The following is a 25,560-nucleotide window of genomic DNA, read 5'->3' as shown; positions in this document are numbered from 1 at the left end:
TCCTTGCTAAGCTATTAGCAGGAGTCAAAAGGCATGCTCATTCATCCTGTCCAGCCTCAGTCTTAGGTATGCCTTACATCATGGATGTGAAACTTTTTTTCTGCCAGGGGCCATTTGGATATGTATAACATCATTCATGGGCAACACCAAATTAACAACTTAAAAATTAGCCTGCTCTATTTATTGATTTTTGAGTCCCACCTGTGGTTGCCTTGGCAGGGCCAGACAAGATGGCTTCATGGGCTTTATATAGTCCACAGGCTGGATGTTCCCCATCCCTGTTCCATATGCCTGGTGCTTAGGAGTGAAGTATGCTCAATATCCTTGCCCCTATTTCCAATAGTGGCCATATTTTGCTTTCTATCTGTAGTGGGTTTACTCCAAGTGTTTTCCAGCCTTCTTCCAGTAGTAGAAGACATCTAATGCTATTAGTATAAGATGCTAGCTAAGTATAGGACTATTTTCTGTTCTTCTCCCAAGGAAATAAAATTTTTTATTCAGTTTTTCTCATAATGAGATGAATATTCAGTCTTTCTGTGCCCTGAAGAGAGACAGAGTATGCTGCCATTCCCCTAATGCCACAAAAGTTTCTGGTCTGGATGAGCAAAGGGTTCAAACAGAGGAAAAGCGAGGCTTCACACCTTTCTTACAGCAGTGGCTGGTCCCCTTCTCCACACCTACAACAACATCAGTGGTTCTCTTTGAGCTCCCACCCAGCTCACAATCTTTCCCATGAGTCACCACTGGAGGTCCAAGGGGAAGAACATATGAATGAGCGTAAATTCCTCCTGAGTCTATGTAGGACATCCAATCAGGGGTCTAATCATCAATCCATTATGACTTTAGTTGATTTTCTTTCGTTCTTCCATGACGGTTATACCTTGCTGCCTTTGTCTGCCACACGTGGAGAAGTTCTAGTCCTGGGTTCTAGTCCCGGTTGTGGAGAAGTCTGTGCACAATCCCTCTCCTGAGAGAGACCAATACCATCTTGGATTTCAGAGCTAGTCACAGCACCCTGGTGGTTCCCAGAAAAGCTTTATAATTGTAGTTTATCTGTCTTTTTCTCATTGTCAGGGAAGAAGAAACATTCTTTCCAGGTTTTTATACTAGAGACTATATTGGCATCATCTCATACTAATTTCTTTTTAAGAAGGTGCTCTGTGGATGGATGTTTGGCACAGCAGTGTCAAGATGCTGCTTGGAATGCCTGCACCCCATGTCCGAGTTCCTGGGATTGAGTCCCAGCTGCACTTCTGATTCCAGCTTCCTGCTAATGTACACTGTGGGAAGCTGTGATGGCTTAAGTACTTGACTCCTGGCTTTGGTCTGGCTCAGCTCCAGCTGTTGCTGGCATCTAGGAATTGAACCAGAGGACAGACGATCTCCATCTGTCTGTCTACACAGATGTTTATGTTTATTTTGATCTACTTGAAAGGCAGAAAGAGAGAGAGAGAGAGAGAGAATGTGGGGAGCAACCCGGACTGGACTGAGTTACTGGAATTACGACTTATTCTATACACCTGCTCTCCCACAATATGGCGCTGAGAAGGGAGAGGCAGCTTCTACACAGCTGCCTCTTGCCAACTTGAGTGCTGACCTCCAGGAGCTGATCCTGCTCCTGATTGGAGGAGAGCAGCATACTCGGCATGTGGGCAGCCGAGTTGGGATTGGTGGAAGAGGACTATAAAGGAGGAGAGAGACAACATGCACCAGGAACATCTAAGGGGAACACCTGAGGAACACCTGTGCAGCCCCCGAGAGAGCCGGCCAGCGGTGTGCTGCTCCCCTGCGGAAGTGGGGAAAGTGGCCAGGGGGAACCGCCCTTCCACGGAGGTAGAAGGGACGGCAGCCAACCCGGGAAGAACCAGCAGCAAACCCGGGAAGGGCCGAGCAGACAAAAGAACAGCGCAGGGTCATGTGTCGTTCCTCCACGAAGACGGGGAGTGACATAATGGTGCCGTGACTCAGATATGAAGCCTAGGCAGGGTTTAGTGCCGTTCCTCCACGAAGAGGGGGAGCGACATAATGGTGCCATGACTCGGATAGGAAACCTAGGAGGGAAGAAGCAGGAAAATACCGGAGAGAGAGACTAGCAAACAGCCTAGGGAAAAGCTGGACGAAAAAGGTGCCGGAAGAAGCTATTGAAAGCCTAGGCATAGACTCGGATATGGACTACGGGGGGAAGCTGGGAGAAATCTCTAAGGTCGAAAGCGAAAGTGAAAGCTAGAACAAACAGACTCGGATGCGGACTGTGGGGAGAGGCCAGGAGAAATGAGGGAGGAATATTGTTGGAAGAAAACTTAGGGAAACATACCGGGTAGAGAAAAATATGTTAGGGAGGATGTAGCCGCGGGGGCAGGCTGAGGCGGAGACGAAAGCTACTTTGGGATTCGTCGAGTTAGCCCGGGAATAAGGGGCGAAAAGTTAAAACCAGAAGCGGAAACGTAAGCCAGGTTGGAATCCGTCAGATTAGCCCGGGGAGCAAAGGACGGGAAGCCAAACCATGGGGCGGAAACGTGAGCTGGGTTGAATTCGCCAGGTTAGCCCGGGGAACTTGGATTGAATGCTAGTGGCGGAAACGTGAGCTGGGGCTGTGTGACTCGCGGAGGCTGCCGCGCGCAGAGAGAGCGTGCGGGGCACAAGTAGATAGGGAATGCTGGGCTAGTGCGAGACCGCGGAGTGTGCGAGCGAAGCCAAGCCGCTCAAAGCCGGGAAGCCGCGCAGATGAGAGAGGCGCGGGCTGAAGCGGCTCAGAGCCGGGAAGCCACCGAGAAGCAGCCTCGGGGCGGGCGCCGGGAAGCCACAGGGATAAGAGAAACAGAAGTATAGAAGTAAAATGAGAGAAATAGGAATGCTGGTAGATAGAAGTAAAATAGGAGAAATAGGAATGCCCGGAGATAGAGAAATAGAGAAAGGCCTCCCCAGAATACCGCAATGAGAGAGCTTGGATTCGGTCTGCCTGATCAGTAAGGCGGTAAGCACCAGCAGGCAGCTCGACCAGAGTATGAGCTGCAGGTCACCTAAGATAGGCACGAATCAACACCAATAAGTTTCCCCACAATATGGCAATGAGAAGGCTTGGGTTTGGTTTGTCTGATAGGACTTGTAAGCACCTGCAGGCAGTTCTAGCAGAGTAGAGCATGCGCTGCAGGGCACCAAACTCAGGCACGCATCAGCGCCTAAAAACCTCCTCACAACATGGCGAAGAGAGGACCCGGATTCGGTTTGCCTGATTGATAGGACTTGTAAGCACCTGTGGGCAACTCTAGCAAGCAGAGCAGAGTGTGTGCCGCGGGGCACCGAAGACAGGCGCGTATCAACGCCAAAAATAAAAAGAAAGGGAGATCTGTGGGGGGCAACCCGGACTGGACTGAGTTACTGGAATTACGACTTATTCTATACACCTGCTCTCCCACAATATGGCGCTGAGAAGGGAGAGGCAGCTTCTACACAGCTGCCTCTTGCCAACTTGAGTGCTGACCTCCAGGAGCTGATCCTGCTCCTGATTGGAGGAGAGCAGCATACTCGGCGTGTGGGCAGCCGAGTTGGGATTGGTGGAAGAGGACTATAAAGGAGGAGAGAGACAACATGCACCAGGAACATCTAAGGGGAACACCTGAGGAACACCTGTGCAGCCCCCGAGAGAGCCGGCCGGCGGTGTGCCGCTCCCCTGCGGAAGTGGGGAAAGTGGCCAGGGGGAACCGCCCTTCCACGGAGGTAGAAGGGACGGCAGCCAACCCGGGAAGAACCAGCAGCAAACCCGGGAAGGGCCGAGCAGACGAAAGAACAACGCAGGGTCCTGTGTCGTTCCTCCACGAAGACGGGGAGCGACAGAGAAAGAGAGAGAGATTGGTTGTTTATGCACTGGTCATTCCCGAAATGCCTATGACAGGTAGGTCTTGGCCAGGCCAAACCCAGGAGCCAAAACTGTCTCTAGGTGACAGGGGCCCAGACACTTAAGCCATACTCCCCTGCCGTCTACAATGCATTAGCAGGAAGCAGAGCAGCCAGCACTCAAATCAGCATTCTAATATGGGATACATGTTTCACAAGTGGTGGATCAACCTACTGCACAACCATATGTGCACTAATAATTTTTTTAAAAGGTGCTTAGCATGTGTATGTATTCACAAAGACGAAAGACTAGAAGAAAAAAATCTCCATATTTGGAGTGTTATTGATATGTGGTAGAGTTCGGGGACTTTTAAATTTTTCTTCTTTATATGATTCTATAATCTCCAAACTCCTCACAATTATCTAATTTTACAATGTTAAAAATCCATATTTGTTTATTCTATTTTAAAATCAAAGGCAAATGATAGAATATTATTTTACCCAAAAATGCCATTTATTTGCCTTTTCTTAAAAAAAAAGAAAAGAAACTTTCGGGGCTGGCACCAGGGCGGTGCCAGCATCCCATAGGGGGCTGAGTTCTAGTCCCGGTTGCTCCTCTTCCAGTTCAGCTCTTTGTTGTGGCCCAGGAGGGCAGTGGAGGTTGGCCCAAGTGCTTGGGTCCCTGCACCCACATGAGAGACCAGGAAGAAGCACCTGGCTCCTGGCTTTGGATTGGCACAGCCATTTGGGGAGTGAACCAATGGAAGGAAGACCTTTCTCTCTGTCTCTCTCTCTCTCTCTCACTGTCTATAACTCTTCCTGTCAAATAAAAAAAAAAAAAGAAAGAAAGAAACTTTCTTTCAGAAATACTAGGTCCTCAGAATACATGCAATTACATTTTCTACATCTTCTGGCCATAGAGAATGCTTGCAAGAAAAAGAAATGAAAACTTGACTTAATAGATATTTATAGAACTACATGAAACTCTTAATCCAACAGTTTTTCTTGTTTTGAGGCCCTTACATATAACACAATAAATTGCTTTTATTTTTATTATTTTTGAAAGACATTTATTTATTTGAAAGGCAGAATTACAGAGAGAGAGGGAGAGATAGAGATATCTTCCACCCACTGGTTCACTCCCCAAATGGCTGCAACAGCCAGAGTTGAGCTGATCCAAAGCCAAGAGCCAGGAGCTTCTTCTGGGCTTCCCATGTAGGTACAGGGGCCCAAGCACTTGGGCCGTCTCCCACAGCTTTCGCAGGCACAGTTGCAGAGAGTTGGATTGGAAGTGGAACAGTCAGGACTCAAACCAGTGCCCATATGGGATGCTGCTGCTGCAGGCGATAGCCTGACCCACTATACCACAATGTTGACCCCAAAGAATTGTTCTTGTACATATGGTCTCATATGTCATGTTAACTGCCACTTTAAGATAGCTATGATTGATATAGTGATCTCTGTGACTCCAGGTCTTAAGGAAAGTATACTCCAGGATACTAAATCATTTTATAACAATTTACCTACAGCAATATACTTAAGAATATCCTATAGAATATTTTCTAGTATGAGGTAATCTGGTCAGTAGGGTGGGTATGTGGGAGCCATGAGTCAGGGAATGAAAATTCTAGGGTAAAAACAAACTTTTGCTTTATAACTTCTAAAGACAATCTCATTTTCTATTTCTATGAAATCAATCTCATCTTCAAAGAAAAAGAACAAACAAATTGGGTAAACCTGTCTTTCATTCTTTTTCTTAGTAAGAATAGCTATAAAACAAGTGACTCAAACTATTTCCCATACTTTTCACTCTTTAATTTATTATTAAAAATACTGAGTTGGGTACAGAGGATTATGTGTTGAATAAAAGATAAAATATGTCTACCCAACAAGAGAACTTTCCTAACATTATCAGATTATGTTAGGGGTGGCTACTGTGTTGTTCCTGTATATTTGCAGCAGTCCTCAATTGTATTAGATACTCCTTGAAGACAGGACCAAATTTTCAGCATCTTAATATCTTAACTGCCAAGTAGCAGCTGACAAATAACAGCTTAGTCAGAATGGATGATACATAAACCAATAAGAGAACAAAGAAAAAAAGATACCTTTAGTCTAGCACATACCAAGACAAATAGAGTAATTATAAAGTTTCCAAAGGATTTTCTTCTGTTACTCCACTTCTAGCTTTAAAATTTCATTAAGTAGAATGTTAAAATTAATGTTATACTACAATTTTCTAGAGAATTCTCATTAACAATTAGGGTTACAGTGCAAACTGGTTAATAAAATAGTATAGAATAAGATAGGTAAATACAGATTTTAAAAATTATTCAAAAGTTACCATCTTTCCCTATCATCATAACTATGTACCATAGCAGTGCCATGCAGTGAAAGGCCAATATTAAGATGCTGAAAATCAAAGGTGAAGAGAATAGCAAAAGCTTTTCAGAAAATTCATATAGAAAAAAGTCACAATCTTAACACTGGTTTCCTTTCCACTCTTTCATACTATACCTTAGATGAAGATCTTCTGAAAACTTAAGGCAGGCGTAGATAAATTCTTTAATTTGGTTGTAAACTTTTGGCACAAATTCAGAGAAAGGAAACTTTTTTGGAAATGACTGCTGTAAATGCAAGGATTAATGAAAGTGAGTCACAAATGAACATACATTAAAGATATTTATACATCTTTTTAAATACAAAAGGAACTTTCTTCCACATTGTGAGCTTGTCTGCTTAACAACCTCAAATTTAAGAAAATGTCCCCAAGAGTTTTCAAAAAGAGTAAGACACAATTTAAATAAGACAATACTCCAAATGTCTTTTAACATGTGAAAGGATAAAAAAACAGAGTTCACACTCAGCAGTAAGAAAGAAGGAAGCATGGATACAAGTACCAACACGGATAATCTCAAAAGCACTGTGCTGCCTCAAAGAAGTCAGTCTCAAAAGGCAATATATTGCCTGAGTCCATTTAATTGGCACACTGGAAAAGGCAAAGTAGATGGGTAGGGACCAGAATGGTAAATTCCAAGGGATGTAGTTAGGGGAGGGTGGATTACAAAGGCGCAGCAGGAAAGAATTGCTGGGATGAGGTAACTGCTCTGTCTACTTAATGTGGTAGTGAATACCCAACTCAGTTCACTGTCAAAGCAACAGATTCACATGCCATACAGGGTAAATTTCACTGTTTTTCAGAGGAAACACTTAACAATTTTCATAAAAGCAAGGACTTTGATGTATAATCTAAACTGGAAAACCCCCCAGTAATCCTCCAAACACTTCAGACATGATGGGACCCCAAAGCCATCTACAGATTCCCAGATCAGGAAATGCTGTTTTTTTTTTCTAAGCCTGAAAAACAAAGCATTGAGGTGGTCAGAATTCTAACCCACTGAGTTGAAGGCGATGCTCTCAATGAAATTACTTTGATGAAAGCTTGTCTATTTTAAAATATTCCTTACCTTTTCCAGCTCTATATCCTGGAATGGGAATTGTCCTACCACCTTTTTATACATCTCTTCACTTGTTACTGGTATGGGACTGTAGTTGTCAGAATCAAGTATGGTCCTATAAAAACAACAGTAAAATGAAGGATGGAAAAAAAAAGAAAGAAAACAGGGAGGGAGGCAGAGGATGGAGGCAGGACAGGAGGAGAGAAAGGATATAACAGGGAAGAATGGTGGGTTAATTACAAATAATCTGATGAACCTCAGTGGCCGTATACATACCACAAATCAAAATGAACACTGCCAAGTATCTATTATATTCCTCCACAACACAGATATCTCATTTTGGGTATGCCCATCTTTTAATGAAGAAACAGGAAACTATACTGAAGTAAATGGAACACAACTATGAACATGATCTCCCAGCAAATGAGAAGTAAACTAGAAAAGGTAAACAGGTTGTTTCTTTTTATCATAATACAATCAATTTGATTATATTTTTAAATTTTGCACTCAACTTTCTATTTTATAAAGATATATTTATTTATTTGACAGGCAGAGTTACAGAGAGAAAGGGAGACAGAAAGATAGAGCAATCTTTCATCCATTGGTTCACTCTCAAATGGCCACAATGGTCAGGGTAGGGCCAGACTGAAGCCAAGTGCTAGAAACTTCATCTGGGTCTCCCACGTTGGGGGAAACCAGGTGTCTGGGTCACCTTCTATTGCTTTCCTAGGTGCAGAGGCATGGAGCTGAACTGGAAGTACAGCAGCCAGGACATGAACTGGCGCCCATATAGAACGCCAATGTCGCAGACAGCTATTTAACCTGCTGTACCACAACAATGGCCCCCATAAATTTTCTATTCTATTTTCAAAATTGGCAGATAGGCAAGGTAATTTCTGTAATAAATGTAAACAATGTTTAATTACTTCATCTACTGCTCTCTGTTAGTCACATATTTGTTTTCATCTATAGATTCCCCCTCCTTTACTATATTGAGAGTTCTTTAATAGAAAAACCACACTACCAAAGTCAACACAGATACTCACTGAAGAAATCAGATCAGAAGCATCTTAGACTATTTATAAAACATGTTATTAATTTTCAAATTTCCTGTTGAGATAAAATTCTGCTAAATACAATTGTAACATCAGATAAATCTGAGCTTTAAAAATATAAATAATTACATTAATATACAGATGAGTTGTACCAAATGATAATCAGGAATATGCTCATAAACTATGAAGATTAAGATTGAAGTAACAGACTGGTGCCGAGGCTCAGCAGGTTAAGCTGCCGCCTGCAGCACTGGCATCGCAGATGGGTGCCAGTTTGAGTCCCAGCTGCTCCACTTCCAATTCAGCTTCCTGTTAATGCACCTGAGAAAGCAGAAGAGCTTGGGCCCTGCACCCATATGGGAGAACTAGATGAAACTCCTGGTTCCTGGCTTCTGCCTCGCCCAGCCCTGGCTGTTATGGCCATCTGGGGAGTAAATGAGCAGGTAGAAGATTTCTTTTTCTTGCTGCCTCTCACTCTCTCTCTTTCTAACTCTGTTTTTCAAATAAGTAAATAAATAAATCATTTTTAAAAAGAAAACCCAATATATAAAAAAGATTAAAATAACAATGTAAAATCTTAAAGCTAGAATAAATTTGAAAATGGGGGCCGGCGCTGTGGCATAGCAGGTAAAGCCGCTGCCTGCAGTGCCACCATCCCATATGGGTGCCAGTTCGAGTTCTGGCTGCTCCACTTCCAATCCAGCTCTCTGCTACGGCCTGGGAAAGCAGTGGAGGATGGCCCAAGTCCTTGGGCCCCTGCGCCCACGTGGGAGACTCAGAAGAAGTACCTGGCTCCTGGCTTCGGATCGGCGCTGCTCAGGACATTGCAGCTAATTGGGGAGTGAACCAGCGGATGGAAGACCTGTCTCTCCCTCTCTGTCTCTCCTTCTCTGTCTCTCCTTCTCTCTGTGTAACTCTGACTTTCAAGTAAAATTAAAAAATATTTTTAAAAAAATTCAAAAATGAGCTAAGCTGATTGGGAAAAGCTATCTTTCAATAGACAGGAAGATCACTGATAGTAAATGACTAAGGGTATAAAAAGAGAGGAAATTCAAACGAATTGACATGAAATAGGTGTCAAGAAAATCGTGCACAGACATATTTCTGAGTGGGAGATGTAACTGAGAACTTTATTATAGTATTCATACTACAATAATCATTTACATAATTTGCTTCAAATACTGTACTATAATAAGCCCCTTCCCAAAGACTATTAGTTCTCAAAAAGGGTTTCCCAAAGCATAAAGTATCCATAAGGGCTCAAATACCACTACTTTGTAAGGGTGCCTTAAACTAGGTATGATCCTAAGGAAAAAAAAACAAACAACAAAAAGCCAGAAGAAGACACCACAAGTTGATATGGATGGTTTGAACAAAGGAATCTGACATTTATCCAAGACAATAAAAGTGTGAAAATGGGGCTTAGGGACTTCTCAGCACTGTAGATATTAATACACTGAGATTAGATAGCTTGAAAAAATAATTTGAAACATTATTACAACTCATTTGAATTCTAGATTATAATCTAGGGTAGCCAGAAAAATAAAAACCACATTTTCTTGTTGTTTATTACATATGGAAAATCTTTTTGGCACATGTGTACACATACATGCATATACACACATGACTACAGATGGTTTCTCACCTGAAAATACCTGACCACTTCTTCAGCAGAGTTTCACTGTACTGATCTCTGATTTCTAACAGCATATCAAAAAGTTGATTTACAGGAAAACCATACACCTAAAACAAAATTTAAAAATACCTTCATTTTCTAAGGTAACTTTTTTTAACAACATGAGACATTTTAAGAACTGGAAGACATTTTGTTCTTGAGGTAACAATTTAAATGAAAACATGATAGTAGAGAATCTTTCATTTCCAACTAACATCTAGTGTTCTTCTCTCAACACAGGGATGGGCATTAGGCTTAGCAATCAAGACACTGATTAGGACATCCACAGCACATTTTGGACTGCCTGAGTTTGCAGCTCCACTTCTGATTCCAGCTTCCTGATAGTATGTATCCTGGGAGGCAGCAGATGAAGGCTGAAGTGGTTTTGTCCATGCCACCTACATGGGAGACCTGGATTGAGTTCCTGGCTCCCAGCATCAGTCCCTTACACAATGCCAATGAAGAATTTCAGGATTGAACAAAAAAATAAAAAATAAAGAACTTTTTTAAAAAAATTCAAAGATACATACCAATTTATCTAAGCTAGATAGAAACAAAAGAAATGATGACAAGTAAAATCACTATATACTAGGGGGACTGTCAGCTAAGTTTTCCCTCCAACTCCTCCTAGTAACTCTAACGACCTATAGCAAACATAAGAGTAGAGAGAGAAGTTGTAAACACTACCGATCAGACCCACTTTTAATGCTATTCCACTGGGTAAAATATGTGGTTCATCTCAATCATCATTACTCAAGATGGTAGTTAAACAAACTATAAAATCACTCAGTGCTATATATAAATTAAGAACATTTTGAGAAACTTCTGGCTTGAGTGGTTCAATTAGTTGGACTGATGGGAGAGGAAAAAGGGGGTGAGAATTTTATTTATGAAAACATAAAAGGTTAGAGTAATGTCCATGTAATGTCAACAGAGATTTTAAAAAGATCTAGCTCTAGGAAAACAATAAACACAACCAGAAGCTAAAAGGTTTTTATCCAAGATTATGCAGATAAGAAAACACTTGGAGCTGATTAAATATGAATTTAGATGAGCATTATGTAAATAGAACTCACATACCTGAAGTGTATCAGCAAAAAGTACAATGAGGTTTTTCAAGTCTAACACAAGGTTTGGATCAGAGCAGTAAGACTAAAGGAAATAAAAGACAAAGGGGGAAAACAGTTAGGAAATACATGACTAAATTTTCTTTTATTTAATTGCTTAAGGCTTCACTTGGTGAAGGCCCTCCTAGAAAGAGTCCATCCCTTTCCTGCTCTAAGGTAACACCAGATGCAGCCACAGAATAGCCAAGCAGAAAGCTTTCAAAAGCCGTGACCGACATTTTTAACATCTGGAAATTTAAAAACACACTTCTAAACAACATTTCAATTAAGGAAGAAACCAAAATTGAAACTTAGATTATTTTTTAATGAATAGCAATACTTCCTATCAAAAACCTGTGGAATATGGCTACTATATTTTTAAAACAAATTTATATCTTTACATGTAAGCATTATAAAACACAAAAGATTGAAAATAAACTAAGCATTGAATTTATGAAAGGAAAGCCAAATAAATCATAAATAAGAAAGTAGAATTGATAAAATTAAAGCCCAAATTCAATGCATAGAAAGGATACGAAAGATTTGATGAATTAAGCCAAAAGCCTAAGTTAAAAATAAAATCAGTAATGAAGACAAACCTTAGGAAAGATTGATGAAACAACAAAAACAAAACAGCAGTAAGCAACTGAAGAAATATAAAGTAAACATTTATAAAAAGGAAAGTAAAAATTATAAAGTGCACATAAAACCTAATACAAATAAATCTGAAAAATTAACTGACATGGAAGATAGTTTCTGCAGGCATGATAAAAAAGAGGGGTATTTTAAAGGTTCATTGATTTTGAGAGCAAATTCTCTCAATTATCATTTCATTATTTGATCTCTCAGTTTCATAAAGAAATAGTCAATAAACAATGATGTGGTCCAATCAGCTTTTCTTATGACCAAAAGCTTTTGTCTCATACATACTGTCCCCTCTAAAAGGGCAACTGTCTTTTTAGTGGGAAAAAACTAGTATTAGTACAAAATTCCCATTTTCCTAATTATGGTTTTTGAAATTAAATTCTATTTATTTTGTAGAATACTGCCATTTTTGCTGCTTTGATTTTTAATCTTTCAGGTAATGTGAATTAATATCTCCTAGGCAGGGGGAGGAATAGAGAGACAGAGATGAAAGATAGAAAGAGAGAGGGAGAGAGGGAAACAATGAACACATCCCCCATAAAATCAAAGCACATGTGAAAAGAAAATGATGCCATGACCCTTGTTCACACATGGCAGAATAAGGGAAACCTTTCCCAAGTGTAGTGATCTGTATGTGTGTCACAGTCTTGCAGTGAGGGTGAGAAATCAGGGCTCCTCACTAAAGGTAAGTATAGCACCAGCAAGGACAAGAGGAAACACATAGTATCAAGGAGGAAGACTTGGCCGGCGCAGCGGCTCACTAGGCTAATCCTCCGCCTTGCGGCGCCGGCACACCGGGTTCTAGCCCTGGTCGGGGAGCCGGATTCTGTCCCGGTTGCCCCTCTTCCAGGCCAGCTCTCTGCTGTGGCCCGGGAGTACAGTGGAGGATGGCACAAGTATTTGGGCCCTGCACCCCATGGGAGACCAGGAGAAGTACCTGGCTCCTGCCATTGATAAGCACGGTGTGCCGGCCACGGTGGCCACTGGAGGGTGAACCAACGGCAAAGGAAGACCTTTCTCTCTGTCTCTCTCTCTCACTGTCCACTCTGCCTGTCGAGAAAAAAAGGAGGAAGCCTCTCTCTCTAAGATGTTTTTTGACTTTTTGACATTTCCTAGAATTACTGACACGTTTTGACCTAGTCAAGCTATCTTTCTCTAAGCTTTCTATATAATTTTTTTTCCTTTTTTATTGGATCAGAACTTTTTAATTTGATAATAAATGTTAATAAGTCATACCCTTTCTGCTCATTGTTTACTTGAAATGATCTGGACTCTTCATCAAAAAAAGTTATCTCCCATTTTGCAGGAATTATTAACAGCTTTAAACATATTGAGTTATTTTGATTTATCTGTAAATATTATTCATTTTTTCATATATTTTATACATATGATATTATCTCCTAAAACAGTTATGGTTTGGGCTTTCACATTTTCATATATTAACTACCAGAGCCTCAACTTTTGGTCTATATTTCCTTTCATCCTGATAGTCAATTCCTATTAAAAATATATATCACACATATATATAAAATACTAGGTAGGAATAGTCTTTTTCAGTTAATGTGGGAAGGATACCATTTTAAACTATCTTGGATGGGCCCAAGAAGCTGTCAAAATCAAAAGTCAGGTTGTAAACGTGAATTTACAAGTACTGTCGGTGGCAAAGGCAGTTTCAGTGCTTTGCCAAACTCTCTGGATTCTCAATTTCTCTTGTATTTGGCTGGTTGATTCCTTACTATCCTTACTAAACACTTTGAGACTTAAAAGAGTATCTTAAATACATAAAACATCACTTTTAGTTGTTTCCAGGTGAAGGTCTGGCGTGACTAACATAGCCTTCTACACTTCTAACATTAGAAATAATCATTGCTTTGTAACTTTTCCTCCTGAGCAATAATAACGTGTATTTGCTAAAAGAACAGCTATTCTATTAGTTTCCTATCTCATGTAATTGATTTTATTCAAATATTTCATGACTGATGGCTGTTTTTTCATATTTTAGAATGAAGGAATGGGTTGATTAGTGAAGATGATTAGTATGGGTTTCCTCTTCTGCAGTTTTGAGTTTGTTTCCAAAGAATCTGACTATAGGCTCTGTGGAAGTGGTTGGGACAGATAAGTCATGTTGCTAAAAAAAGCAGTACTAGAAACCTTCACTAATGGAACCTGTTGGGTTAAGGTTTTTGAAAGTAGACATTTAAGCAATTTTCCATATATCTTCCAGGCTCCATCCTTGCTCATTGTATTTGTTAATTCTGAATTTAGTATGTTCCTAGACCACATTTAAAAGAATGTCTCCTGTGACAACACCATATTTGATTTAATATTTTATTTTATAACGCTATCTTTAATTAAATATTTTCTTTTATCTGATTCTTATTTCATCTATTTTCTAAGTTCAAAGAAATCTTATTAAAATTTCTGGCTGATAGATGAAAATTTACAGAGCTTCCATTTTCAGTTTGGTTTCCCCCATTTTATATGATCAGAATTTAATTAGGTGATCTGAAAATACATATATTCAGTATATCATTTTGCTTCTGGTGTACATATCATTAATAATCACATTGGTATATCTTTTAATATTTTTGAAGATAGATGTATTTATTTATTTGAAAGCCAAAGTAAGAGAGAGAGAAAGATGGAGAGATCTTCCATGTGCTGGTTCACTTCTCAAATGGCCACAATAGCTAGGGCTGGGCCAGGCTGAAGCTAGGAGCCAGGAACTCCATCCAGGTCTCTTACAGGGTGGCAGGGACTCAAGCATTTGAGCCATCCTCTACAGCTTTCAGGCAGGTTAGCCGGGAGCTGGATCAGAAGCTAAGTAATAACCAGGACTTAAACCAGCACTTCAGTATGGGATACAGACATCCCTACACCACAACACCCATTCAATATATTTTAATATTGAGCCATTCCTGAAATGAACTCCCTTCTGCATCAGCATAACATTCTTTTAACATGCAGATGTTCTTCAATTTATAATGGGGTTATAATCAGATAAAACAATTTTAAATTGAACATACCATAAGTCAAAACTTACTAAGCATCAGAGGTTAACAACATAATAATTGTAGAGGATCCATTGTTTACCTCCCCATTCATGTGGCTGATGGGAAGTTGTAGCTAGCCACCACTGCTAAGCATCAGGAATGAATATCAGCAGCCCAAGAAAAGTTCAAAATTCAAAGTTTGGTTCTCACTGAATGCATATCACTTTTTCACTATTACAACATCAAAAAATCATAAGGCAAATCATCATATGTTAGGGCATGTCTGCACCCTTTAACTAGCACTTCCTTATTCTCCTACTCTGTACATCCTAACCATGAATCTATTTTCTGCCTCTACAGACTGATGAACTACTGGTGGGGGTGGCAGGGAGGAGGGAGGATACTTTATCATTTATTCTTCAATCCAAAAGAACATACTGTAGATCTACAAAGAAAAACTCCCTTAAGATTAACTTACATCATAGACTCACACTTTATAGAAACATAAGCCCACATCATGAAAACAGCCCTACTCCTAACATCATCAAATATGGTGCTAAATAAGGGATACATATTTCTGCAGGAAGAACCCTATAGATTTGTCACTTTCTCAAATGTATAAGTCATGGAGGAAATAATAAGAAAAGGGAAAAAAAGGTGGTGCTTGGAAAGTAGCTTTCTAAAAGAAAGAAAGCATTTTTCAGGAATCAAAAGAAAACTGGAACATTCAACAATTTTAAGATATAAAATAAGTACTCAAAATCAGAGACTTCTCTCCCATACAATGACTGTACCACTAGTTAACAAGTATGATGGGATGAAACGCCTTCCTCAAAATATTCCTCCAAAATATAAAACATCCAAAGAGCCTCAAAAGGAAGCATATAGAATATTTTACCAAAAGATATAAAAAAAGAAAAATTATTTATGAAGAGTCTTCAGTTCATAAAAATGTGTACTAAGAAAATATTATGCATGGATTTCAAAAACATTTTGCACAAACATAAATTTATCTTTTAATTTCATATCTCTGGGAACTTTTTAAGCCCCCATATATTTCTTGGCGAAAAATACCAGATACTGAAATATGTTAGTTATCTCCATTTTAACTTATAGATATACTGTGCAACAAAACTGTGTCTCAGTTTTGGGGAGTAGGATTCAAGAGGTGGGAGGGACATGATAAAGTGATTCTCAGGGGCACACAGTTGGAGTAGTGGTTTAGATACTGCTTGGGATGTCTGCAATCATTCTTTGATCCAAGTTATCTCTTGCTTAAAATGCCAGACTATCCTATCAGGTGTATTCTAGATAGAGTAATTTTCTCAAGGTAGCATTGTACTGTAGCAGGTTAAGTTGCCACCTGCAACATCAGCATCCCATATGAGTGCTAGTTGGAGTCCTGGCCACTCTACTTCCAATCCAACTCCCTGCTAATGTGCCTGGAAAAGCAAAAGAGGTTGGCTAAAGTGCTTGAGCCCCTGCACACCTGTGGGAGACCCAGATGAAGCTCCTGACTTCTAGCTTCAGCTTGGCCCAGCCCCAGTTATTTGGGGAGTAAACCAGCAGATGGAAGATCTGTCTCTGTCTCTCTCTAACTCCAAATTTCAAATAAATAAATAAATAAATCTTTAAAAAATCATTTTATCAAAATGTAAATATGATCATTTCATTCTTAATTTACTCCACAGCCCTGAAACACACACACACACACACACACACACACACCACTCAGCACAACACTAAAAGGGTCAAACAATTCCTAAATCAGATGGCATCTGCACATTTCTCCATTCTCACTTCCTACTTTACCTAGCTTTCTGTGTTCTATGGTCTTTCCATTCTGGATTTCTCTCAAATCTCTAACAGGACTAGGCTCCTTGAAATTTAGATTTTGCATACCGTACTTACTATCTGCAACATTTACAAAGACAGTTGAAGGGTCATGGATAATTTCAAGTCTCTAGCAAGCACAACTAGATAGGAGAATCATTTAATAAAGTTTTTAAAATGCTAAATTAGCTTATCAACTCCTCATTATTATTTCTCAAACACTTGAACAACTGCTTCTTATGCCTAAAATGATCATTTAATTGTCTTTGCATAAATGGTGACTCCTTGATATTTGGACCTCAACAGGCCACCTCTTCTCAATGAACCAAAAGGAGGCAACCTGATGCCCTAATCTACTGTTTCATTTTAACTGCTTGCATTATATCACCATTGCCTAATATTCTTATTTATTTGGGTCTCTCCTCCAATTAAAATATAACTCTCTGACAGCAGACTCTTGTTCATTGTTTTACGACCACTGCCAACAAAACAATCACTATTAAAGAAATACTGAATTATTGAACAAATGATTACTTCAGAACTAGCAGTGTCCACCTAAAATAGACTATACCAAAACCCATGCTATGTTGAAGTATATCAATATATCATGAAAACTGATGATTAGGCGATTTGACAGTTGTAAACATTTTTCCCAAAAAGTAAGAGTAAAATGATGAACTCCAAATCAAAGTGTATAATATTAATAGGTATTACAGAAGGCATTACATAGTAGTGGCAAAGAACAAGGACTGTATCTGGATTTGAATCTAAGTTTCACCTCTTACTGTGTGTCATTAGGCTGCTAATCTAAGCTCTCTGAGGTTCTCTTCTTCACATTTTAAGGTAAGCACAATAATAATGTTTATCTTTATAGGGTTATAGAGGATGAAGAAGACAGCACATGAAATACACAGAAGAATGCCTGACACATAGATAGCAATCAATAGACGTTAGCTGATATTTTCTTATTGCAAAGAACATTTCCCAAAAGAGAGCTCAGTGTTAGATATGCCAGGGTTCTACTCTAATGTCACTGAAGGATACATACATACATACACACACACATATATACACACATGCATTTGGCTCCAAATGAGACATTCCAAAAATTACATTTATGTTGATTTTAAAGCAGTAAAACACTATCCGGTATATAGATAATCAGATCTAAATATGAACTTCTCTTGGGTTTCACACATACCGAGTGGGTTCGGAGTGCTGCTATGGTTTTTGAAAGTGCCATTTCCCATAGTTCATCAATGTAGGCTCTATTTACTAATCCCTGGGTTGTATGCAAAATATGATCTTCAACCACAAAAAAGCTATGATTGAGGAGAAAAGAAAACAAAGTTGTCAGAAATTACAGTGTGATTACTATCTGTCTCTAGGGCTTGACAAACATTAGGGTTGCCATCAAATTCAGAGTTAACAGTCACTTTTTTCTTAAAGAAAGATTTTCAGTATCATAAATGAAATCAGACTTCTTCAACTAGGAATTATATCTGTGATCAAGTCTTCTTAACCACTGTACACAGATTGGAATTAATTTTAAGAGGAGGAAAATGGGGATAGGTAATGAAAACTAATTTCACTACTTTAAAAAAAATCACTACTCCACCAACATATTTCACAAAACAAATAGATTTTAAAGAGACAATAAAAGACAAAATATAAGTAACCAAACATACAAATTATCAAAATGATCCCCTCCTAAGAGGACTCAAAGTGAAGTACTGAAAAGGTACCTTATAAAGTTTAAAAAAATACAGACTAATTTTTCAATGTCCCTGTTGTAGCTCTTTAGTATTACACATTTAAATTTTACCTTAGCCATATGGCATAATGTTCACAGAAGTTAAAATAATTCTTTGTTAGAGAATTCTATGATATATATGAATAAAACTATTAATTATATGGAAATAATAAAACTCAAAAACAAAAGAAAGGAAGAAACTTAATCACTTTATATTAACTGCAGTGGTTATTCTGCAACTAGAACACACTGCCTATATTCAGGATGTCTGTTTGGGAACTGCATTCCATACCACTATGTATGTTCTAGATGAGAGTGGCAACCTAAAGCCCATAGGGCAAAATGGGCCCCGGTCTTTTCTATAAAGATTGTTTTATTAGCACATAGCCATATGCACTCATTTACGTGCAGTCATAACTGTTTTCACACAGCAACAAAGCTGAAGAGTTGAGACAGAGTCTGTGAAGTTTGTGAAATCCAAAATTCTCCACTGTCTGGCCCTTTTTAGAAAAGGTTTGTCAACTCTTGCTGATTATTTGGTTCCATCTAACCAAGAATGGAGAAACAAAATATCAAGTATAATAAAATTACAACTCGGCTGGCGCCACAGCTCACTAGGCTAATCCTCCGCCTGTGGCGCCAGCACCCCGGGTTCTAGTCCTGGTTGGAGAGCTGGATTCTGTCCCGGTTGCTCCTCTTCCAGGCCAGCTCTCTGCTGTGGCCCAGGAGGGCATTGGAGGATGGCCCAAGTGCTTGGGCCCTGCACCTGCAATGGGAGACCTGGAGAAGCACCTGGCTCCTGGCTTCGGATTGGAGCAGCACTGGCCATAGCGGCCATTTGCGGGGTGAACCAACGGAAGCAAGACCTTTCTCTCTGTACCTCTCTCTCTCACTAACTCTGCCTGTCAAAAATAAAAAAATAAAAATTTTAAAAAATAAATAAATAAAATTACAACTCAATGTTTTTCTCCCTTTATCCTCTATTCTCCCTCTATCCTACAACATAATGTTGAAAACAACAGGACTTTCTTTTTACATCAGAAAATTAAAAAATAAAGCTTTGTATGAAGGATGTTAAAAGGAAAACCAAAGAATTTCCCAAGGAAAAGCTGATCTACTTTTCGAAGTATCACAAATCTATGTACTCAAAGTATATAGACTTAAATATGTATGTATACTTACCCTACAATTTGATTAAAATATTTCCTATAGCCATCTAAAGTTTCATGCTGCAAAAAAGCAAAGAAAAAAAGTTACTGTTTCAGTTTTGTTACACTGAGACAAAGTGAAAACCAGTTATTTAATCTCTTAAGGTTCAGTTCTTAGACTAAAGGGTAAATATAAAAATAGTACCTATTATATAGCATTGTGATGAGAATGAGACAATACACATCTAGTACTCAGACCAAAATTGGATACACAGCAATCAATAGATGCTAATTGCTAAACTTACTGTAAGTCACATACCTCAAAACTAGAATGACAGTCAACACACATACACACACGAATACACATGTAGCAAAAATATCAGAGAAGAAAAGTGAAAAAATGAGAAGAGTGAAGGTGAAAATCCTACCATGTTAGATGGAGGCTGAAGTACCAGACGGGCCTGTTTTCGCCTCTGTTTTCGATAGTAGTTCTCAAAAGTTTCCCGAGCACCCTATAAAGTAAATATGGAAATGGGTTGATATAACTGCGCCAATTATTCTTGAAATTCAAGAGAAGAGAGAATCATCCAGGCCTGGAATTTGAGGCGTCACCACATGTCTCAAAATCTGCTCTTTTAACAATAATAACAGTCAAAGGAAATAAAAATATGAATATTGAACCTTACTTAGAAACCTCATAGGGGTGGATACAAAAGATCCTGACAAAGACACTGTCAGAACTCAGTCGCCAGTACACTGTAGCTGGCTTCAGGGTCTACTATCACAAATTTACAAGAATGAAGACAAACCAACCTTTCTTCAGGTTACAATAATTGGCAAGAAACCTTTCCTTTTAAAAAGTCATAGAGCATTCCAGAAGAAAAATGTCCAGAATAAAAACCAGCCTTTACATGAATCATGAGCAAAAGGCCAACAGTAAGTGGGAAAAAGGCAGAAAGTGAGAATAGTAATTAGTAATCTGAGAATAGTAAATCAATCCAGCACAGATTAAATAAAAAAAAAAAAAAAGAAGAAACAAAGACCATAAAATTCTTATTGTACAGTTCCTACTTTTCATTTAGACTTTCTGGGTTTAAAATGAGAAGTACTCTGGAGAACAATATCTGGTTCATCACCTCTGCCCCTCTAGAATTCATGGCCTTCCCAAAGCCTAGAATATGGCCTTATTTGGAAATAGAGCCATTGCAGACATAACTAGTTAAATTAACATATGATCATACTATCTGGCTGAAAAGCCCATGAGAGTATTTCAGGCATGGAAAGCCAAGACACTCTGGCAAAAAGATCTCTGTGAGTGAGATCCCAGTGGAAAGAACAGGTCTTCAAAGAAGGAGGTACCTTTCTCTGAAGGGAGGAGAGAACCTCCACTTTGACTATGACCTTGTCTAAACAAGATAAGAGTCAGAGAACTCAAGGGGCTTCCATAGCCTTGGAAACTCATGACTGCTGCATAGGGAGATTACTGATGCCATAAACAGGAGTGTCAATTTGTGAAGTCAACAACAGGAGTCACTGTGCACTTACTCCTCATGTAGGATCTCTGTCCTTAATGTGCTGTACATTGAGGCTTAATGCTATAACGAGTACTCAAACAGTATATTTCACTTTGTGTTTCTATGGGGGTGCAAACTGTTGAAATCTTTACTTAATGCATACTAAACCGATCCTCTGTTAAAAAAAAAAAAAAGAAAGAAAAGAAATTATCAATTCCCAACTTGACTCTCACTGGGATTAAACATGATAATAGGTCTGATCTGATTTCATCATCATTTAAAAAAAAATCATCTATTATTTTTCACTTTATGTTTCTGTGTGGGAGCAAACTGTTGAAATCCTTACTTAATGTATACTAAGCTGATCTTCTGTATATTAAGATAATCGAAAATGAATCTTGATGTGAATGGAAGGGGAGAGGGAGTGGGAAAGGGGAGGGTTGTGGGTGGGAGGGACGGTATGGGGGGAAGCCATTGTAATCCATAAGTCGTACTTTGGAAATTTATATTCATTAAATAAAAAAAAATATGATCATACTAGTGTGTAAAGTGACCCCTTAATACAATATGACTGGGGTCCTTAAAAGGGAAGGAGAGGGACCAGTGCTATGGTATAGCAGGTAAGGCCACGGCCTGCAGTGCTGGCATCCCATATGGGCACCGGTTCGAGTCCCAGCTGCTCCACTTCTGACCCAGCTCTCTGCCATGGCCTAGGAAAGCACCCGCATGGGAGACCAGGAAGAAGCTCCTGGCTTCAGATCAGCACAGTTCCAGTCATTGCGACCAGTGGAGGAGTGAATCAGCAGATGGAAGACCTCTCTGTCTCTTTTTCTCTCTCTGTGTAACTCTGACTTTCAAATAAATAAAATAAATCTTTAAAAAAAAAAAAAAGAAAAGGAGAAAAGACACACAGACGAGATTCACAAGAATATCCCATGTAATGAAAGAGCCAAGGGAAACCAAAATTTTGAGTCACCAGCAGAAGCTAGAAAGAGGTAAAGAAAGACAACAGAGCCTAAGAGGGACTCTGTCCTTTGCACACTTTGATTTTCAACTTCTGGCCTCCAAAACTGACACTGAACAAATTTCCGTACCCAATTTATGGTACTTTATTATAGTGGCTCTGGGTTAGTACTACAAACTCAGTTATAAAAACATCATGTCTGGGGCCAGCGCCGTGGCTCACTTGGTTAAACCTCTACCTGCGGCGCCAGCATCCCATATGGGTGCCGGGTTCTAGTCCCAGCTGCCCCTCTTCCAGTCCAGCTCTCTGCTGTGGACTGGGAAGGCAGTGGAGGATGGCCCAAGTGCTTGGGCCCCTGCACCCGCATGGGAGACCAGGAGGAAGCACCTGGTTCCTGGCTTCGGATCTGTGTAGCTCCGGCCGTAGTGGTCATTTGTGGGGATGAACCAACAGAAGGAAGACCTTTCTCTCTGTCTCTCTCTCTCACTGTCTAACTCTACCTGTCAAATTAAAAAAAAAAAAATCCTGTCCAATTTATTACCAAGTTCTATTCTTCTTCTTCTCTTCTTTTTTTTAAAGATTTATTTATTTATTTGAAAGGTAGAGTGACAGAGAGAGAGGTCTTCCATCTGTTGGTTCACTTCCCAAAGGCTTGCAACAGCCAGAGCTGGGCCAGGCTGAAGCCAGGAGCCAAGATCTCCATCCAGAGTTTGCCAAGTGGGTGACAGCCATTCAACAATTCAACCATAATCCACTTTTTCCCAAGCACATTATCAGGGAGCTGGATCAGAAGCAAAGTAGCCAGGACTTGAACTGTGATGGGATATAGGTGTCCCAAGTGCAGCCCCTAAATTCTACTCTTAAACCAAGGCTTTTCTAAAGAAGCAGGAGTAGAACAGGAAAGGCACTGTATCACAGTGGTAAAGAGCACCGATTTGGGATCCAGTTGAGTATACTGAAGTCATGACTTTGTCCCTTACTAACTATATAGCTGCTATAAACAGCTGCACAACTGCCCTTCCACTAATGGATCATTTAACTTTCACTTATAGGTTTGCTGTGATTTTCTCATTTGTAGAGCTGTCAATCTCATATTGCTGTTATGAGCATTTAGAAGAGGTACAAAGCTGGCCAGCACCGTGGCTCACTAGGCTAATCCTCTGCCTGTGGTGCCGGCACCCCGGCAACTGGGTTCTAGTCCCAGGTGGGGTGCTGGGTACTAGTCCCGGTTGCTCCTCTTCCAGTCCAGCTCTCTGCTGTGGTCCGGGAGGGCAGTAGAGGGTGTCCCAAGTGCTTGGGTCCCTGCACCCACATGGGAGACCGGGAGGAAGCACTGGCTCCTGGCTTCTGATCAACACAGCACCAGCCGTAGAGGCCATTAGGAGAGTGAACCAATGAAAGGACAGACCTTTCTCTCTCTCACTGTCTATAACTCTACCTGTCAAATAAAAAAAAAAAAAAAAAAAAGAAGAAGAAGAGGTATAAAGCTGTCAGAATAGTGTCTGATAAATCATATGCATTTGTACAAGTGCTAAAACTAAATAAAGGGTAGGCATTTCACCTACTGGTTATTACATCAGTTAGGATGCCCATGTATGAGTGCTTGGGTTTGAGCCCTAGATTCCCATTGACTCTGGCTTTCTGTTAATGCAGACTTGGAGGCAGTAGTGAGGATTAAAGTGACTGAGAGCCTGCTACCCACGTGGGTGACCTGGATTGAGTTCCTAGCTCCCGGCTTCATCCCCAGCCAGGAGCCACTATGGGCAGTTGGTAGTGAGCCAATGAATAAAGATCTCTCTGTCTCTCTCCCTCTCCTTCTCTTTCTCCTTCCCCCTCTCCATTCATGTTTTTCTCAAATAAAAATAAATAGAAAACAAATGATGAAAGTAAGTTTTGCCCACTTAATAGAGTATTAATTCCATGCAGTAATTACTTCAGTTTTTGCTACTTTCTTGAAAATGTGAACAACTTATTGATTGTGATTTCTTTGTTAAATATCTAAACCCAAACTACTGTAGCTCAAAGTATAGCAAACATTTTCTGTAAAGGGCAGAACACAGTAAAGATTTCAAGCTTGTGGGCAACTACTCAACTGTGCTGTTACAGTACAAAAGTAGCCAGAGCTAACAAATGAGTGTGCTTAGGTTCCAATAAAACCTTGTTTGAGGAAACTGAAATTACAATTTTATGTAATTTCCAACTGTCATGAAATACTTTTCTGCTTTGGATTTTAAAAATGTAAAAGCCATTTTCAGTTCATAGGCTGAAGAGAAATAGATCTTAAAATGCTAAAGTGAATATAACTAAACACACTTCACAGAAGTTTTCTGCCTATAAAAGGAAATCAAATACCAGGAGAGCTACTTCAAGGTTTTCTTAGTTCATAAGTCAATGATGAAGCAAATGATTGCATTTAAGAAACATGAAGTAGAGACTACTAGATGGTTTGTTAGTATTCCTCACTTGCTACCATGTCACAGCACAGTGGTATTATTAAATGTCAATTACATTCTGTACACACCGAAGGGCTTTTCATTTTAAGGTTAACAGCCCTAAAGGACCCTTATTGTTCTACTGTGAGATTACATATTCAGTGTGCTTTGAAGCCAAGACACACTTACCTGAGAATGTAGGGGAAGTTGTCTTTTAAATTGGACCATAATAAACTAATTTGGTCTTTTGCTGTAAGTGATAGGAAATACATAAGATGGAGTTCTATGTAAAAACCAAAGCATGAACTTAATTCTAAACTGGATGCAATTTTGCCTTTCAAACATTCCATTAACAGAATAAAAACAAAAGACCAATTTATTGAATAGGTCTGGCTTCCCATTTACAAAACTGAGTTGGATTTTCCTTCACAACTGCTAAATAATTTTACCTTTGATTATTCTATTGTCTCTGCCAATTCTGTTAATGTAATGCTTAAATGTGGAATTTGAAAAGTAGGCGTTTCCATGGGAGACCAGGAAGAAGCACCTGGGTCCTGGCTTCGGATCAGTGCAGCACCGGCCGATGCGGCCATTTGGGGAGTGAACCAATGGAAGGAAGACCTTTCTCTCTCTCTCTCTCTCACTGTCTATAACTCTACCTGTCAAATAAATTTTAAAAAAAAGGAAAGAAAAAAAAAAAAAGAAAAGTAGGCATTTGACCAATAAGGTTGAGTAAATGGGGAAGTATATGTCCGTTCACAACTAGCCCACTACATGAACTACAGAGGGTTCACTTCAGGTTCAAGCTCTCTCTGTCACAAACATTAATACAAAATCAATTAAAAAAAAAGTTTTTAAATTGTTTAAGGCATAGCCCAATAAATATAAAACAGGCAAGTGGTTCTTCCTCCCCACATTTTATGTCATTAAAGTTTTGTGATAACTACCCTACACAACATCACAGAAAAACAGGTCACTTACTATACTAAGTACTCACATGTGACAGGCACCGGGAGTAGTGTGTCTTCACTGCCTTTCTAGTGTATGGTGGAAGACTGAAAACAAGCTACTATATTAAAGTGAACTACAGAATCCTACGAACTGGAGTGTGTAGGGGGCAGGGGAGGGGGAAGAAGGGAATGAGTGAAGT

General features: G+C 39.6%; 1 protein-coding gene across 5 annotated transcripts in view; it reads right to left on the bottom strand.

Moving 5' to 3' along the window:
• Positions 1-25,560, bottom strand: part of EXOC6B (exocyst complex component 6B) — a 738,880-nt gene that overhangs the window by 317,725 nt on the left and 395,595 nt on the right. For 4 of the 5 annotated variants that reach the window (XM_051842763.2, XM_070068946.1, XM_002709766.5 and 1 more), the window contains 7 exons: positions 19,929-20,012; positions 19,535-19,581; positions 17,801-17,921; positions 11,103-11,174; positions 9,993-10,090; positions 7,302-7,407; positions 6,352-6,461 (listed from right to left, as the gene is read on the bottom strand). In XM_051842763.2, the coding sequence (XP_051698723.1) occupies positions 6,352-6,461; positions 7,302-7,407; positions 9,993-10,090; positions 11,103-11,174; positions 17,801-17,921; positions 19,535-19,581; positions 19,929-20,012 (638 nt within the window). The remainder of the gene's footprint in view (positions 1-6,351; positions 6,462-7,301; positions 7,408-9,992; positions 10,091-11,102; positions 11,175-17,800; positions 17,922-19,534; positions 19,582-19,928; positions 20,013-25,560) is intronic. The other variant, XM_070068944.1, reaches the window with a different exon arrangement.

The sequence above is a fragment of the Oryctolagus cuniculus genome, chromosome 2 (assembly GCF_964237555.1).
Source record: "Oryctolagus cuniculus chromosome 2, mOryCun1.1, whole genome shotgun sequence".
Lineage (NCBI taxonomy): Eukaryota > Metazoa > Chordata > Mammalia > Lagomorpha > Leporidae > Oryctolagus > Oryctolagus cuniculus.
Note: the sequence above shows the minus strand (reverse complement) of the source record. Positions and strands in the feature narration are given on the sequence as shown.